General features: G+C 49.5%; 1 protein-coding gene across 1 annotated transcript in view; it reads left to right on the top strand.

The window, feature by feature from the left end:
- The first annotated feature begins 311 nt into the window (after positions 1 to 311).
- Positions 312 to 13,965, top strand: part of Ror2 (receptor tyrosine kinase like orphan receptor 2) — a 169,856-nt gene continuing 156,202 nt past the window's right edge. Inside the window, exon 1 of the mRNA XM_040755982.1 lies at positions 312 to 638. Coding sequence (XP_040611916.1) covers positions 530 to 638 — 109 coding nt within the window. The 5' untranslated portion in view covers positions 312 to 529. The remainder of the gene's footprint in view (positions 639 to 13,965) is intronic.

Below are 13,965 nucleotides of genomic sequence, written 5' to 3'. Positions count from 1 at the left end.
ATTTGTGACCCAAGTCCCCAGGTTTTCAGGCCCCTGATGGTGGGTGGCAACAGTTTCGGGTCCCTGGGATAGTGGGCAAACCAGAGGTTCCACTTTTTTCGCTTAAAACTCCCAAGGCATGGAGGGAGGGCATGGGCAACAGGCAGCGCCTTGGACAACACAGGGGATCGGACAGGGCTCCTTCCCGCGCGGTGGGGTCGCCGCCCTCGAGTCGCTCCGGCAGAGGGCGCCGGCGCTGGCCTCTCTGCCCATCGGGGCGGGCGAGCCGGGGACCCTGCCTCCTGCGCTCCCGCCTGCGTTCCGCCCCCCGTGCTCGTCCCGGCCGCCGGCCGGACGCCCGAGCCCGCTCTCCCGAGCCTCCGCAGCCGAGCGGCGCATAGGGGCTGGGAGAAAGGGACGGCAGGGTGGCCTTCGAAGGCACCAGCTTGTGAAGCGCAGGGGAGGAAAGCGCGGACGCGTGGCGGGGAGGGGTGCAGGCGCCCTGGCGCGAAGCCTGAAGGCCGAGCGCTCAGCAGGCGACCCGGCACCCATGGCCCGCAGCGTGGCTCGGGGCTGGGTGCGGCCGAGGCGCGCGCCTCTGTGCGCCAGGGCCATCTGGACGGCCGCGGCACTCCTGCTCTGGACACCCTGGACCGCAGGTAAGGACCCTGCATGTGCGCTCCGAGCATCGCCCAATCCTCAGCCACTCTCAAACCGGCCGCCTCGCGGGCGCCGGTGCTCCCGATCGAGGGGCGCCAGCAAGGCCATGCTCCGCGCGCTCGGCGCCAGCTTGGGCCCGTGCCCTTAGTCGCCTGAGGCTGGTTCCAATGAGATGCGCTGTAGGGACCTCTAAGTGTTTCCAGAGGCCGGGATGGGCAGCGGCAGGGGGGTTTTCTCGAGTGCCTTCCAGTCGGGATATGTACCCATAGACGTGCTCCGTGTGTCCCAAGACCCGGACCTCGTGGATTCTTCCCAGGTCACCCTTCCAGTCCATAGGCATTCCTTGTAACTCTTCTGCCCCCAGACGAGTTAGTCTTTTTCCCAGGGGCAGTGGGGGACGCATGGTCGAAGGTCTTGGTTTTCCTTTTGTTGTAATTGTTGCCAAAGTGATGTTTGGGGGGCCCTGCGTAGTGGGGGCTTGGCCCCCAGGACGTGATACTGCGTGGCTGAAAGGAGAGTGCCCCCCCCAGTAGTGTTTCCTCCTCCTCTGGGGGAGTCTGCGCGTTCTTGTCAGGGCTCAGGAGGCCCCGTCAATGAGCACAGAAGTGTTTTGGAGAATACTTGGGCAGAAATGATTGTGGTGGCCTGAGGAGGTGGCTACGATCCTCCCAGTGTGCTAACCCCAGAGCATCTACTGGCCGGCAGGTTTGTGGCCTGAATCTCCGCACCCTGCTGCCTTGGGTGAGGGAAGACGTAGCCTCCAGGCCCAGGGGCAGCCGGGACTCAAGACTTTTGCCTTGTTTCCTAACTGCCTGAGGTGCATCATACTGGGACAGGGGCGTCAGTGTCCCCCAGCCTCCAGCATTCCTTCAAGCAGGTGAGAATTAGGGAGCAGGGGCAGGCAGCAGGGTTCCGGGCTCTTCCCGAGTCCTGCTGTGCAGTGGGCTTTCTCTTAGAAATGATGAGCAGCCTTTGTGTGTGTGTGGGGCGGGGGGCTTTTGGGCTTACGCTGATGCTGATGTCGTCCACCGTTTCTGATGACTTGATTTGCATTGATACCTCTGTCCACGAAGGCAGGAACCGCTGAGTGCAGGTAATGTTGTCATTACCAAGCTGTCCCTGCAAGAATTCTCCCTTACTCTACCGTCAAGAATTTATTTTGAAACTAGGGGGTCGTAAACTGGTCGCTTCCACAGGGATTTCGGTCTTGCAGGTAACAAAGAGTTCCTTGCTAATCCTACAGCCTGGGGACTTCTTGAGATGTAGATGGAGTGGGGGATGGGGTCTGTTATGGTGAGAGGTCCCAGGAGATGGAGTGTGAAGCCTTGGTCCTTCCTGCATTTTGGATGTAGCAGTTTGAGTACAGCCTTTATCCAGGTGGAAAGGAATGCGTCTCGTGAAGAAAGTCATAAAGGCTATTTCTTTCTTTCCTTCCTTTTTGCTTTCCTTTTTTTTTTTTTTTGAGCCTTATGTGGAAGTAATTTTTCTTTGTTAGTGAAATGAAACTCCCTCTATAGAAAGAGAAAGCTGTGTTTCTCTTCTTTCTGGATGCTTGCTAGTTAAATCGACAGAACACACACACACACACATATACACAGACACACACATACACATGCTCACATACACAGACATACATACACACACACATACACACACATGCTCACATACAATATACACAGGCTCACATACACAGACATACACACACACACACACACACACACACACGCAGATTGGGAAATTATACAGGAAATTGGGGTATTTGGGATCTTTTTTGTTGTGCAGGAGTGAGTCTCAGCGATTGGGAGCTCTATATTGAAATAATTTGAGATGGAAAGGCTATTTTAAAAGAGTATATGTTCTTTTCCCATATTTTCATAGGAAGGTTCCATTCCCTAAGGACACAAATACCTGCTCTGTGATTCTGGACTTAGAATTTGGTGGGGGAACTGCAGGAGTGATGAACTTAAGCCTTCTCTTGCCACTCATTTTGGCAGGGCCCAGTCTGCGTCTGGCTTAGATCCCTGGAGTGGTGGTCACAATACCCGATGACACTCTTTTAGAAGATAAGGAATGAGATTATCTCATGTAAGAAGACTTTGTGGAAACAGAAAAGATTTTGTTTACGTAGTACAACATGTTTTTCTTATTATGGCAGAGTACCAAGGAAGGAATGGCTACACATTTGAAACTTTTCAGTGTTGAATGACAATTTCTACTTGAGCCCTGACCTCCAGGGGAGAAGACTGACACCCCGAGAGTCTGAGCATCCTGGACCCCTGTGGGATACACAGTGTCAGGAGAGGGGTTCAACCAACCAGGTCCCATTTAAAACAAAACAGCCCCGGACATTATTTTCTCCTGGGGACAAAGAACTAGGGGCCCGAATGCATGTGAGGCTGGCGCTCTACCACTGAGCGGCATCCCCAAGCCTTGTGGCTGCACGTGATTTAGTTAACCTGGTATAGTTAGAAAGCCAACAAGAACTCTGCTTGGTATTTTTGCATGGCAAACAAGACCAAAACCAAAGCCACGGGCTTAAACGTTTGCATTTCTGGGAGCAGTTTTAATGGCTGTCCTCTGGCCACTTATGAAGGCAGCAGGTTGAAGTCTGTTTTTATTGGTGACCGTTGTGCCTGTTGGCTGCTTGGAGCCTGGCTGTCATTGGTGTTTGTGTGACCTGCACTGAGGCTCTCACTCTGCTCTCCCCCTCTAAGCAGTCTAGACTTGGGGGACTGAGAATCCTAGCAGGAGCAGCACTTCCTGCAGGCCTGTTTTGGGAGGAATCTTTTCTGAAGGAATTGGGATAGAAACTCAGGGCTTGGATCCTTTGACTGGTAGGGGAGGCGAATCCTCTGGGGAGCTATTTCACCCGGGAACAGACAGGTATGTTATTATGCCTGCCTGAAAGTTCATGAAGGGTCCCCTAAGGGGACATAGGTCTCCTGTACGTTATCTGCTGGTTATCTGGGGACCTGGAGGGGAAACACGGGTAGACATCTTTCCCTGCTACCCATTGTAGCACTGGGTTTGCCTTGCTGCACCCCATTCGGGGTTCCCTGCCTGGGGGATCTCCAGTGACTGCTTAGAGGGGACCCCTCTCCCCAATGCCAAACACACAGGGTTTTAAAGCAGAGTTGGAGTTACGTTTTTCCAGGGTGTGTGTGGTTACTAGTCATTTTGTGTGAAGGGTCGTTGGGTAAAAGGGACCCATTTGGCCACTGTGGCTTTGGGGGAATCTTAGATTTACACCGTTCCATTGATCCACTAGTCCCATTGAGGGCTCAATGGCTGGTGTAACATTTCCAATTTTGGAGTTAAAAAAATCAGAATAACTAGAGGAGCTGCAGCCTGGGAACTATGGTGGCCGCTGGCTGGTGCTGCCGAGGCCCTTCTTCGCCTACCATGTATTTATTTGGTTTTGTTGAAGAGCCTGCCAAGTTGGAAACCAGGGCGGGACAGCTCTGCTTACATGTGCAGTGCTCATAAAAACTGTCTAGGGTGTAATCTGTTTGAAGTTATATTGACAGAGAGGCCAAGAAGCGGTTGGTTAGACCATGCTGAAGGTTTTCATAACGCTTTTGAAAAGGGGGGTGTGCTGTGTTTGGTTAGTTCACTGATGAGATTTTTGGGGGTGTTTTCTTTAAGTTCTGATTCTGATACCACCCCTATCAAAAAGCTAAAGGGAAGGAAATAATTACAGAAAAAAATTGAACCTAATTTGACTAAGTAGCTTGGCCTCTAGAGGGTCTTAAGCCTCTGTGGGAAGTGTGTGTGTGTGTGTGTGTGTGTGTGTGTGTGTGTGTGTGTGTGTTTAATTGTGTTGGAATGAGCTTCGGTAAGCAAGCACCCTGCCACTTCTGAGATGTTACCAGGAGAATGTGGCTGCTGCCCTGAACCTCCTGGAGAGGGGGAGGGTTCCCCCACCATCACCAATACCCCCAGCCTAATGGCTTCCACACCCTCCTGGAAGGACAGCTAACAGGATGTACAGTTAAGAGACAGAAACATTTTGGCTTGAACTCATTGTAACTTTTATACTGTGGAATATAGGAGCTGCCAGGCACATGTGACTATTTAAGCTGAAAATTATTTAAATTGAAAAAAATACCTTTACTTCTTTGGCCTTACTGGGCTCATGGCAGATGTCCTTAGCCACATATGGGCAGCTGTGATTTGGTGAGGAGTTGTATTGAATCTGTGCGCTGTGTTCAGTGTGTTGGTTTCTTTACAGTTTAGTCTTCAGTTCATAAGCACTGATGTATTTAAGTCTTTCATTTCATTCATCAGTCTTTCGAGTCTTTTGCTTCCACAATTAACAATGTCTAGGTATTTTCTGTCTCTCTTTTTGTGTTATTGTAGTTGAAATTGCTTTCTTAATTCCCTGTGTGGTGTGTGTGTGTGTGTGTGTGTTATTTGTCATTAGTGAGTTTACAGGAGTTAGCTTGTACAGTCTGCTTTCTTTTTTTCCTGTGTGTGTGTGTGTGTGTGTTATTTGTCATTAGTGAGTTTACAGGAGTTAGCTTGTACAGTCTGATTTCTTTTTTTCCTGTGTGTGTGTGTGTGTGTTATTTGTCATTAGTGAGTTTACAGGAGTTAGCTTGTACAGTCTGCTTTCTTTTTTTCCTGTGTGTGTGTGTGTGTGTGTTATTTGTCATTAGTAAGTTTACAGGAGTTAGCTTGTACAGTCTGATTCCTTTTTTCCGGTGAGATTGAAGAATGTATTTGCTGGGCTAGCCCTTCGTGAACCTCAGCCTCTGTATGAAATCATATTAGGTAGCTACGGACAGACAATTGTACTTCTCATTTATTTATTTAGTCTAATTGCTCAGTAGTGACCTTCTACCGCTGGGTTGGACAGGGTTCAAAGAGGACACCCCTGTTTGGTTCTGATCTTGCAGGGAAACCTTTCGGCCTCCATGTGTTCAGAGACTTTCCTTCTGTTCACAGTGTTTTCTTGAACCCTTGGTCTGCTTTGCCTTTCGGAACACGTTGAACCTCTACTTATCCAAACTGTAATGTCAAAGCCCAGTATAGTGGCGTACACCTTTAATCTCAGCACAAGGGGGCAGAGGCAGGTGGATCTCTGTGGGTTCGAGACCAGCCCAGTCTACATAGTAAGTTCAAGGCCAGCCAGGGCTATGTAGAGAGACCCTGTTTCAAATTAAATAAATGTAATGTTAAGTCCTGAAGAGCTCCAGGAAACTAGAACTGAATGCCAGTAGGTAAGCAAGTCTTACTATAAACGGTGACAGGACAGCAATGGGATCAAAGAGAGAGAACTAGTTCCTATCAGTGATTCTTTGATTGTGTAGCCTCAGCTGATGGGAAAACCAAACACCATCTTCACCATGATAGCATAGGTCTCCGTTGGGAATGGGCACTTTGTAGAAATGGTAGAACTGAGTGAATGGGAAACATGCTAAGTCTTGCGACCAGGCATCTCTCTGGAATGGGTGGAGATACACATGTGCAATGGGGAAGTCGAGGAGAGACCTGGGGGAGCGGGTTGGAATTGGAGGTGTCACTATGACTCACGACTCCTATGTGACCACATTGTATGGAATACTCAATAGCAGACCCATAGTTTTAAACCATGTTCATTTTTTTTTTCGTAACAGCTGTTCTTAGTGCCTCATTATCATGGAGTGTTCCCAGCTCCCAAATCTTTCTTCCTCTAAACCCTGCTGCACATTACAGAAGCTAGAGTGCCTTGGAGTGGTGGCTGAAGATATCACCATGATAGGGATGATCAAGCCAAACCTGGGACATGTTCTTGGGGTCATGAGTCAGTGGTCTGAGACAATGGGCGTGCTGAGAGCACACAGGGGCCGGCCAGCCTGAAGGCTCTCCAGTGGCCAAACGTGGGACAATGTAGAAATCTAATACTGACAGAAAATAAGTCAGAAAAACATGTGTGAGTCTTGTAGGACTTGTGGTGTCTCACAGATGTCTGTTCCCACAGTTCTGGGAGGTGGATGTACAGGAGGCGAGAAGGGCCACAGCTGGAAATTGTTTGGGCGTCTTCTTTCCGTCTTCCTCTTCTTGGTGGCTCCTGGTTTCCCGTCTTGCACCAGTGTCCATTTAACCCCTGTTCTGTCCTCACATGGCCTTGCTCTTCCAGTTCAGATGGCCATGACTAGAGTTAACCTTGGCTCCTGGATGCGTTCATCTCAGATCCCTTGTTCCTGCCACAAAGATGCTTTTCAGGGTGGGTCGCATCTGAAATCTGAGTGGTCATGGACTTTGAGGGAACACTGGACTTCAGCACATAAATGACTAGGTGAGGTTGAAGGAAGCCGGGGGACTCATATTGAACAAGACGATTCCTAGTTAGTGTGGAGATTACGTGGACTGAGTTGGGTGGGGCCGTCCCTGAGTGTGGATTCTGAGTAGGTACTGGCTGAGTGAGCGTTGAATCGGTGATGGGCTGAGCAAGAAAGGCGCATGCTCTCCATTCCATAGTTTCCCTTATCTGCGAGGGGATGATAAACAGGTAGGCCAGAGAGAGCCGTCATGGCCTTCTCTAGCTGACCAGAAATGTCTCTAGCTCGGGTGATCACATCCTAACCCAGGACAAGACTCCGACCGTAAAGCAAGATTGGCAGGCTCGGGGAGGGGCCTATTTGGGACAACTGTGTTGTATTAGTAACTGTCCATGTTGTATAGGGTAGGTCGTTTGCAGAACAATGAATATGGAGGGTCACTAGTTTACAAAAGGAGTTTGACTCAGCCGTCAAGTCATTATAAGCTAGAATGCAGTTTCCTGTGCTCTTGACCCCTTCCCGAGACTAAGTGACAGTGAGTGGCAGGAGTCAGAGCAGGGTAGGGGGTGTGGCAGTTGGCGAGCTGCTTGCCACTTTCAGGGCTGATGGGCACTGCCTGCTCGCACATACTCCGTGGTCTGCTGAACAATGAGCATGAGGCTTTCGTATACTGAAACCATAGACAATTTGCATGCTGGGAAGCTAAATACGCAGTGTATTTTTTCTCCAGTGTGGGTCACACAGCAGATACAGTGACTACACATGAGCCCAGGGCTCTGTGGATCCCAACAGAGGGATTTTCAAATCTTCCTGAATAGGACAAGGTAAGATTGTGCCAGCAGTGTGATGTGTCCTGTGTGTGGGCCTAAAGCTCTCAATGCACTTGCTCCTTCCCACCCTTCTCTGCTCTGCTTTTGACCGGCTGTCCTTGAAATAAAAACTTAGGGTGCAGAGTGGCGTCTTACATTAACCGTTCTAATTCATTCTAATAAAGAAGCTGCCTTCAGGTATGGTTCGGGATTCAGGAGCTCCAGAGAGCCCTATCTTGTGTCCTTCCTATAGGTCCCTAGTGAAAGAAGGCAACTATGTTTTTGTTGTTGTTTTCTGGTTTTGCTTGTTTTCCAAGACAGGGTTTCTCTGTGTAACAGCCCTGACTATCTTGGAACTCGCTCTGTAGACCAGGCTGGCCTCGAACTCACAGAGATCCAGGAAGGGAGCTGTCTTTATACTAAGATGCTGTACCCCCTTTTAGTCAACTATGGATTGAAAATGCTCAAAAAGCAAATTGAGGAAAGTTTCAGAAGTCAAAATGAGAGCGTGTAATTCAGGAGTGCTTTGTGTGCACAAGGTGTGTACTTGGCCTTGTGAGCCGTGTGGACAGGGGGCTGTGTAGATGAGAGGCTGCGTGCGCTGTGTGGACAAAGTGTCTTATGGGCTGTGTCGATGAGGGGTTGCGTGTGATCTCTGTGCTCACAGGGTTATGTGGGCTGTGTGGACGAGGGCTCCTGTGGGTGCTGGGTTACTGTAGGCAATGTTGGGATGATTGCCTCACGTGGAAAGAATGGACTAGGTCAGACCGTTTAGTTTTTTCTCTGAGAGACTTAACTGTCTATGGATTTTGGTACCCTGTGGGTCCTGGAATGAGCTGTGGATAGACCTGGGCAGACTAATGGAGAGGAGGCTGCTGACATCCGGAGCCCTTCACCTTATCGCCGTTCATCTTGTTTTGAATAAGCAGAGCTTGTGAGGAAGCAGGCGTGAATCAGTTTAGTGAGTAACCCAACAATTCGGATTTGTTTGTTTTGTTTTGGTTTGGTTTTGGTTTTGTGAGACAAGCTTTTTCTGTGTAGCCCTGGCTGTCCTAGAACTTGATCTGTAGATCAGGCAGGCCTCAAACTCATAGAGACCTGCCTGCCTCTGCCAAGTGTCACTACACCCTGTTCTGACAATTCTTAATGGCGTCAGGGGTGCAGCTGGACTTTTGGGGTGTCCTGTGAGCAGTTAGAAGGGTGGAGGTTAAGACAGAAATTCAGCTTGGTTCCTCTGGGTTTTCAGATTGCTCTTGGGAAGTTGGGGAGAGGCTGGTTGCTGTCTGAGCTTTCTAAACCATTTGGTGTTCATTCTGCTCCAGACGTATTTCATGTTATGTATGCTGTGTAAGTTTGTCCCTACCCAAGCCCATCATGTCTCCTGGTGTTCCCCAGATAGTCTGTTTCCCTGGCCAGCTCTGCTTAATCGAAATCCTGGACATTACACCTTGACTGTAAGAATTCTTTTTCCTTCAGTAGGTGGCCACAAGAGTGGCAATCTGGGGTGTATGGCTATTTCTGGAGCCCCAAGTTTCCAGTCTGCATGCGTACGTGCCTGCGTGCCTGAGTGTGTGTGCGTGCGCGCGTGTGTTTGCCCCCGAGTGTGTATGTGTGTGCGTGCGTGTGTATTTGCCCCCCCAGTAAGCATGTGTGGAAACCACACCTTCTTTTTTGAGACAGATTCTCTCACTGACATGGAGCTGATTGTTTCAGCTGGATTACAGATAGTGAGCACCTGGGATCTGCCTGGTCCTCAGCCAGTACTGGCCTTGATGAATGCCACCTCATCCAGGTTAGGTTAGGTCTTCATATTTTGTAAACGGGCTCTCTACCCATAGAACCACCCCCATCCCCGACTCTCCAGTTTAGGGGTATTAAAAATGAGGGTCATTTTGACTTTTTTTATAACATGAATATTATAATAGTAAGGTTGAATAGTGGTTCCCTCTGTGGTCCTGACTCCTGGTTCTTCAGACTGTGACCTTCCTTTGGAGAGTGGGTTTCGAGAGATGATACCATGACATTTTTGGTATGAGTCCTATTCCTGAGGAACAGTGTCCTTACAAAAGGGAGGGTTTACTGGGTGGTGGTGGCAGTGGTGGCACACACCTTTAATCCCAGCACTCGGGAGGCAGAGGCAGGTGGATCTCTGTGAGTTTGAGGCCAGCCTGGTCTATAGAGCGAATTCCAGGACAACCAAGGCTACACAGAGAAACTGTCTGGAAACAACAACAGAAGGGAGGTTTAGAGGAGACACAGGAGGAAACGGTGGAGAAAGTGCTGACCAGGGAGCAGCACTTGGCTTAGGGTGAAGGAGTGGACTCAACTGTGGCTCTCATGGGCACTGGAAGAGGCCACCCTGTGACTCTGACATCTCCCTTCTCACCTTGGCTCCGATCCAGTGCCTGCTGTGTAGATGCCCTGTGGCCAGTGCTTTGTTTTGGCAGCTTCAGCAGAGGGAGCATTGGGCTAAGTTGTGATGAATAGGGCTGGGGGAAGGGCTAGTGCAGGCCCAGTGTGCATAAGCCGCTGTGATAGATCCCAGGTCATGAATAAGTAAATGTTTGGCTTCTGGGTATAGAGGCTGGCAGTTCGTGAATCTGGTGCTGGTATGTGGTGAGGGCCTCATGGAGAGACAGGGCAGGCATTCCAGATGAGATCCACTCCTGCTCTTACAAAGCTACCACCAGTACCATGATGGGCCCCTCTCCTCAATCTCATCTAACCTAATTATCTTCCAATGGGCCCACCTCTAACTACTTTAACGTAAACTCTGAGGATTAGGTTTTCGGTGTTTGTGAATTTCTGAGGTGCACACTCGAGCCCCAGGGAAGTGACGTAGACACTTGAGCAGGTGTCCATCAAGTGCTGCTGGGTGTTTAGTCTGCTTTCAGTCGGTGCACAAGAATTTCGTAGGTGTGAGGTCTCCACTGCTGGCTAAGTGTCGCTGAGCTTGGGGCCTGAGGTGGGAGCTGATTGACACCGCCCCCAGCACGGGCCAGTGGTATCATGGAGAGTCAGAGACACAGCTCTTGGAGTGAGTCAGAGACACAAGTCTTGGAGTGAGTGTGGTTGAAGGCAGTGCTCTCCACTGTGTTCAGCTGCTTGGATTGCCTGTCACTGCATGCTTCTGGACAATTTAGGTCCTCTGGGATCAGGGCACGACTGTCCTGCAGGGAGCATTGGGACTGCTCCCCCTACCCCATGGCCAGAGTATACAGGGCGCGTCTCTTTGCAGGCCCTTATGCAGCAGAGGCCTTCTCCCCAGAGCTCCCGGATCAGTTGCCCGCCTGCCCCAGTGTCCTCTTAGTGTAGCTGTCTAGGGAGAGGAGGACCATGTTTAGATTTGAAGTTGTGATGGGGTAGGCAGTTCTTCATAGGGTCTTCTCAGGTTTCAGAGCCCACCAGCTTCACCAGCTGCCTGGATCCTCCAAGGATGCCTATGCCCAAACCCAGGCCTAGGACACCAGGTTCCCTTCTGTCCTTTGGCCCTTGCTCCCCTTGCAGAGGACTGGGCAAAGGCAAAAGCCAACAAAAGCAAACATCCTCACTGCTGCTGGGATGCAGCTGTCGACCCTTGTGATTTATGGACATTTGGGAGCCCTTTGAAGTAAGAATCAGGTGGTTTCGCCTCTGGGGACTGGGACCTGTAGGAAGGCTTGGGCTCCTGGTGTGTGTGTGTGTGTGTGTAGCAACAGAAAGGAGGGGAAGGGGTTCTAGGAAGTAACCTTTGTCCTTTGGGTAGCTTGGCACTCTCCTGTCTTTAGAGCAGTGGGACAATCCTCTTGCAGGAGAAAGAAGGGGATGCCTCAGGCAGGGTGAGAGCAGGGTGCAGGGGTGCTTGGCCAGAGCCTCTGGGAGAAGCATGGAGTCAGTACATCAGTGGGTGATGGAAGTGAATGCCCCAGGAGCTGGGCACAGGGGACTAGGTTACTGAAGCTGACCCAGGTGGCTCTGGAGACTTGAGAGAAGACAGCTTTTTACAAAGGAGCCTACTGACTCCTCAGAACAGGAATGCAGCTTGGAAGGACTCTGTCTTTTGAGGGTGTTAATAGTCTTGCCCAGAGCATAATTTCTCTCATGAGTCAACTGACTTGGATGGGCTTCAGTTTTCCCTTGCTGTTTGCAGTATGCAGTGTGTTACCCTTTTTGTTAGGAAACTTCGTTTTGAACATAAAACACACTCACCCTTTCTTTCAATGGGAAAATCCGTTGTTTCACAAGGTAGAGCACTTTACCAATTACCTACCCCTTGTTAGTGAAGGGTTGACTATGTTTCCAGAGTTCAGATAGGGTTCATTTTATGCCACACTTTGAATGCATCTATCTCCTTATCCGAGAGAAGTGTACTTGTGAGAAGAAGCAGGCGTCAGAGTTCTGCTACTCGACTGTAATTCCACAGGCTGTAAAATCTGTGACTGATGAAACACAAATCAGAAAGAGTGAAGGCCAGCGTGGAGCTGTTCAAGATTAAGTTATTTCTTTTTTTCCCAACCAGACAATGGATCCTGCTGTGAACTTGGCTATGTGTTGGGAGGGGGGTTGTGATGTTGAGTGAGCTTTGGCTTGGACCAATAAGTGTACTTAAAAAAAAACAGGGATAGAGAATGGAGAGGTGAACAAGCTTTGCTTGGCTTGGACTTCCTCCTTAATTTCTTTAACGGTTTCTTCATCCATCCATCCATCCATCCATCCATCCATCCATCCATCCATCCATCCACTTATTATCTGTGTCTGAGTCTTTTGGCTGCATGTATGTTTGCACACCATTTGTGTGCCTGGTGCCCACAGAAGCCAGGAGAGAGTGTCAGATCTCCTGAAACTGGTGTTACAGACAGCCGTGAGCTGCCATTTAGATGCTGGGAACTGAACCTGGGTCCTCTGGAAGAGTAGACAGTGCCCTCAACCATTGAACCGTCTCTCCAGCCCCGAACCAACTATAAAAGTCACTGAGACACCCTTCCCCGGCAGTCCATAGTGGGCAGTCGAGGCTGTCAGAACATTTGTCTCTACTACACAGCTTCAGAACCTTTCCTCCGCCCCCCCCCCCCCCGAGGGATCCCCACACCCATTAGCAGTCGGTCCTCGTTTCCCCCTCCTGTTTCCCAGTCTCTGGTGAGCACTAATCTACTTTCTGTCCTTGAGGACTTGACGGTTCTGGAAATTTCATTTAAATGGACCATGTGGTCTTTGAAACTGGCTTCTTCCACTTAGCACTGTTTTTCATAATGGTTTCTATGCACAGCCACTTTAGACCACACACCGAGAGGCTTCTCATCATAACCGTTCCCGTGGGTCTTCCCATGCTATGCAGGTTCTGCTGCCTTGCCAGCACACCACTTGGGAGCAAGGCCCAGGGCAATCAGGAGTTCAAGGTCACCCTTGAGAATATGCTGAGTTCAAGGCCAACCCAGGATAACGAGACCTAGCTCTACAAAACAAAACCTAAAGCCCCTTTCCCTATTAGTGTATTTCCAGCTCCCTTATTAAAACACACACACACACACACACACACACACACACACACACACACACACACACACACAAACCATAGCTACTATCTGTCATTGTCATTAGATATTGTGTAGTTTATTTTTAATTAACTTTAAGTTAGCATACAAGACAATGGGCTCCACGGGGCGTCTTCTTTTCTACTTTGTTCTCAGTTTTCCTCCTGCCTCCACCTCCCCTGCCCATCCTTCCTGGTAACTCTATGCCCAGCAGGTTCATTTTTACTTTCATGTCACATGTGAGCATCACTTATTTCACAGGTCTTCTGATTCTTTTTTTTTTTTTTTTTTTTTGGTTTTTCGAGACAGGGTTTCTCTGTATTGTTTTAGAGGCTGTCCTGGAACTCGCTCTGTAGACCAGGCTGGCCTCGAACTCACAGAGATCCACCTGCCTCTGCCTCCCAAGTGCTGGGATTAAAGGCGTGCACCACCAATGCCCAGCTGGTCTTCTGATTCTTAAGCAACACATGAAACAGCCTTACTTTCTTTCTTTGTTTTGGTGTGGTCAGGTTTAGGAAACTTTGCATACAGTTGTCGAGTGACTTGCTTTGTATTTTCTGACACTGTGTTTCACAAATTGGACCCCTGGAGGATTTTGTTTTGAGAACTGTTAGGAGAAGTTTGGATGTGGAGGTTCATTGTGTCTGGGTTTATAGAAACCACAAGAGGATGATCGCTCTCCACAGGTCACTCAGAGCTGCAGCATGCAAACATACTAAGTAAGTAGCATGGACCCAGCAATCT

The sequence above is a fragment of the Mesocricetus auratus genome, unplaced genomic scaffold (genome assembly GCF_017639785.1).
Source record: "Mesocricetus auratus isolate SY011 unplaced genomic scaffold, BCM_Maur_2.0 Super-Scaffold_100013, whole genome shotgun sequence".
NCBI lineage: Eukaryota > Metazoa > Chordata > Mammalia > Rodentia > Cricetidae > Mesocricetus > Mesocricetus auratus.
Note: the sequence above shows the minus strand (reverse complement) of the source record. Positions and strands in the feature narration are given on the sequence as shown.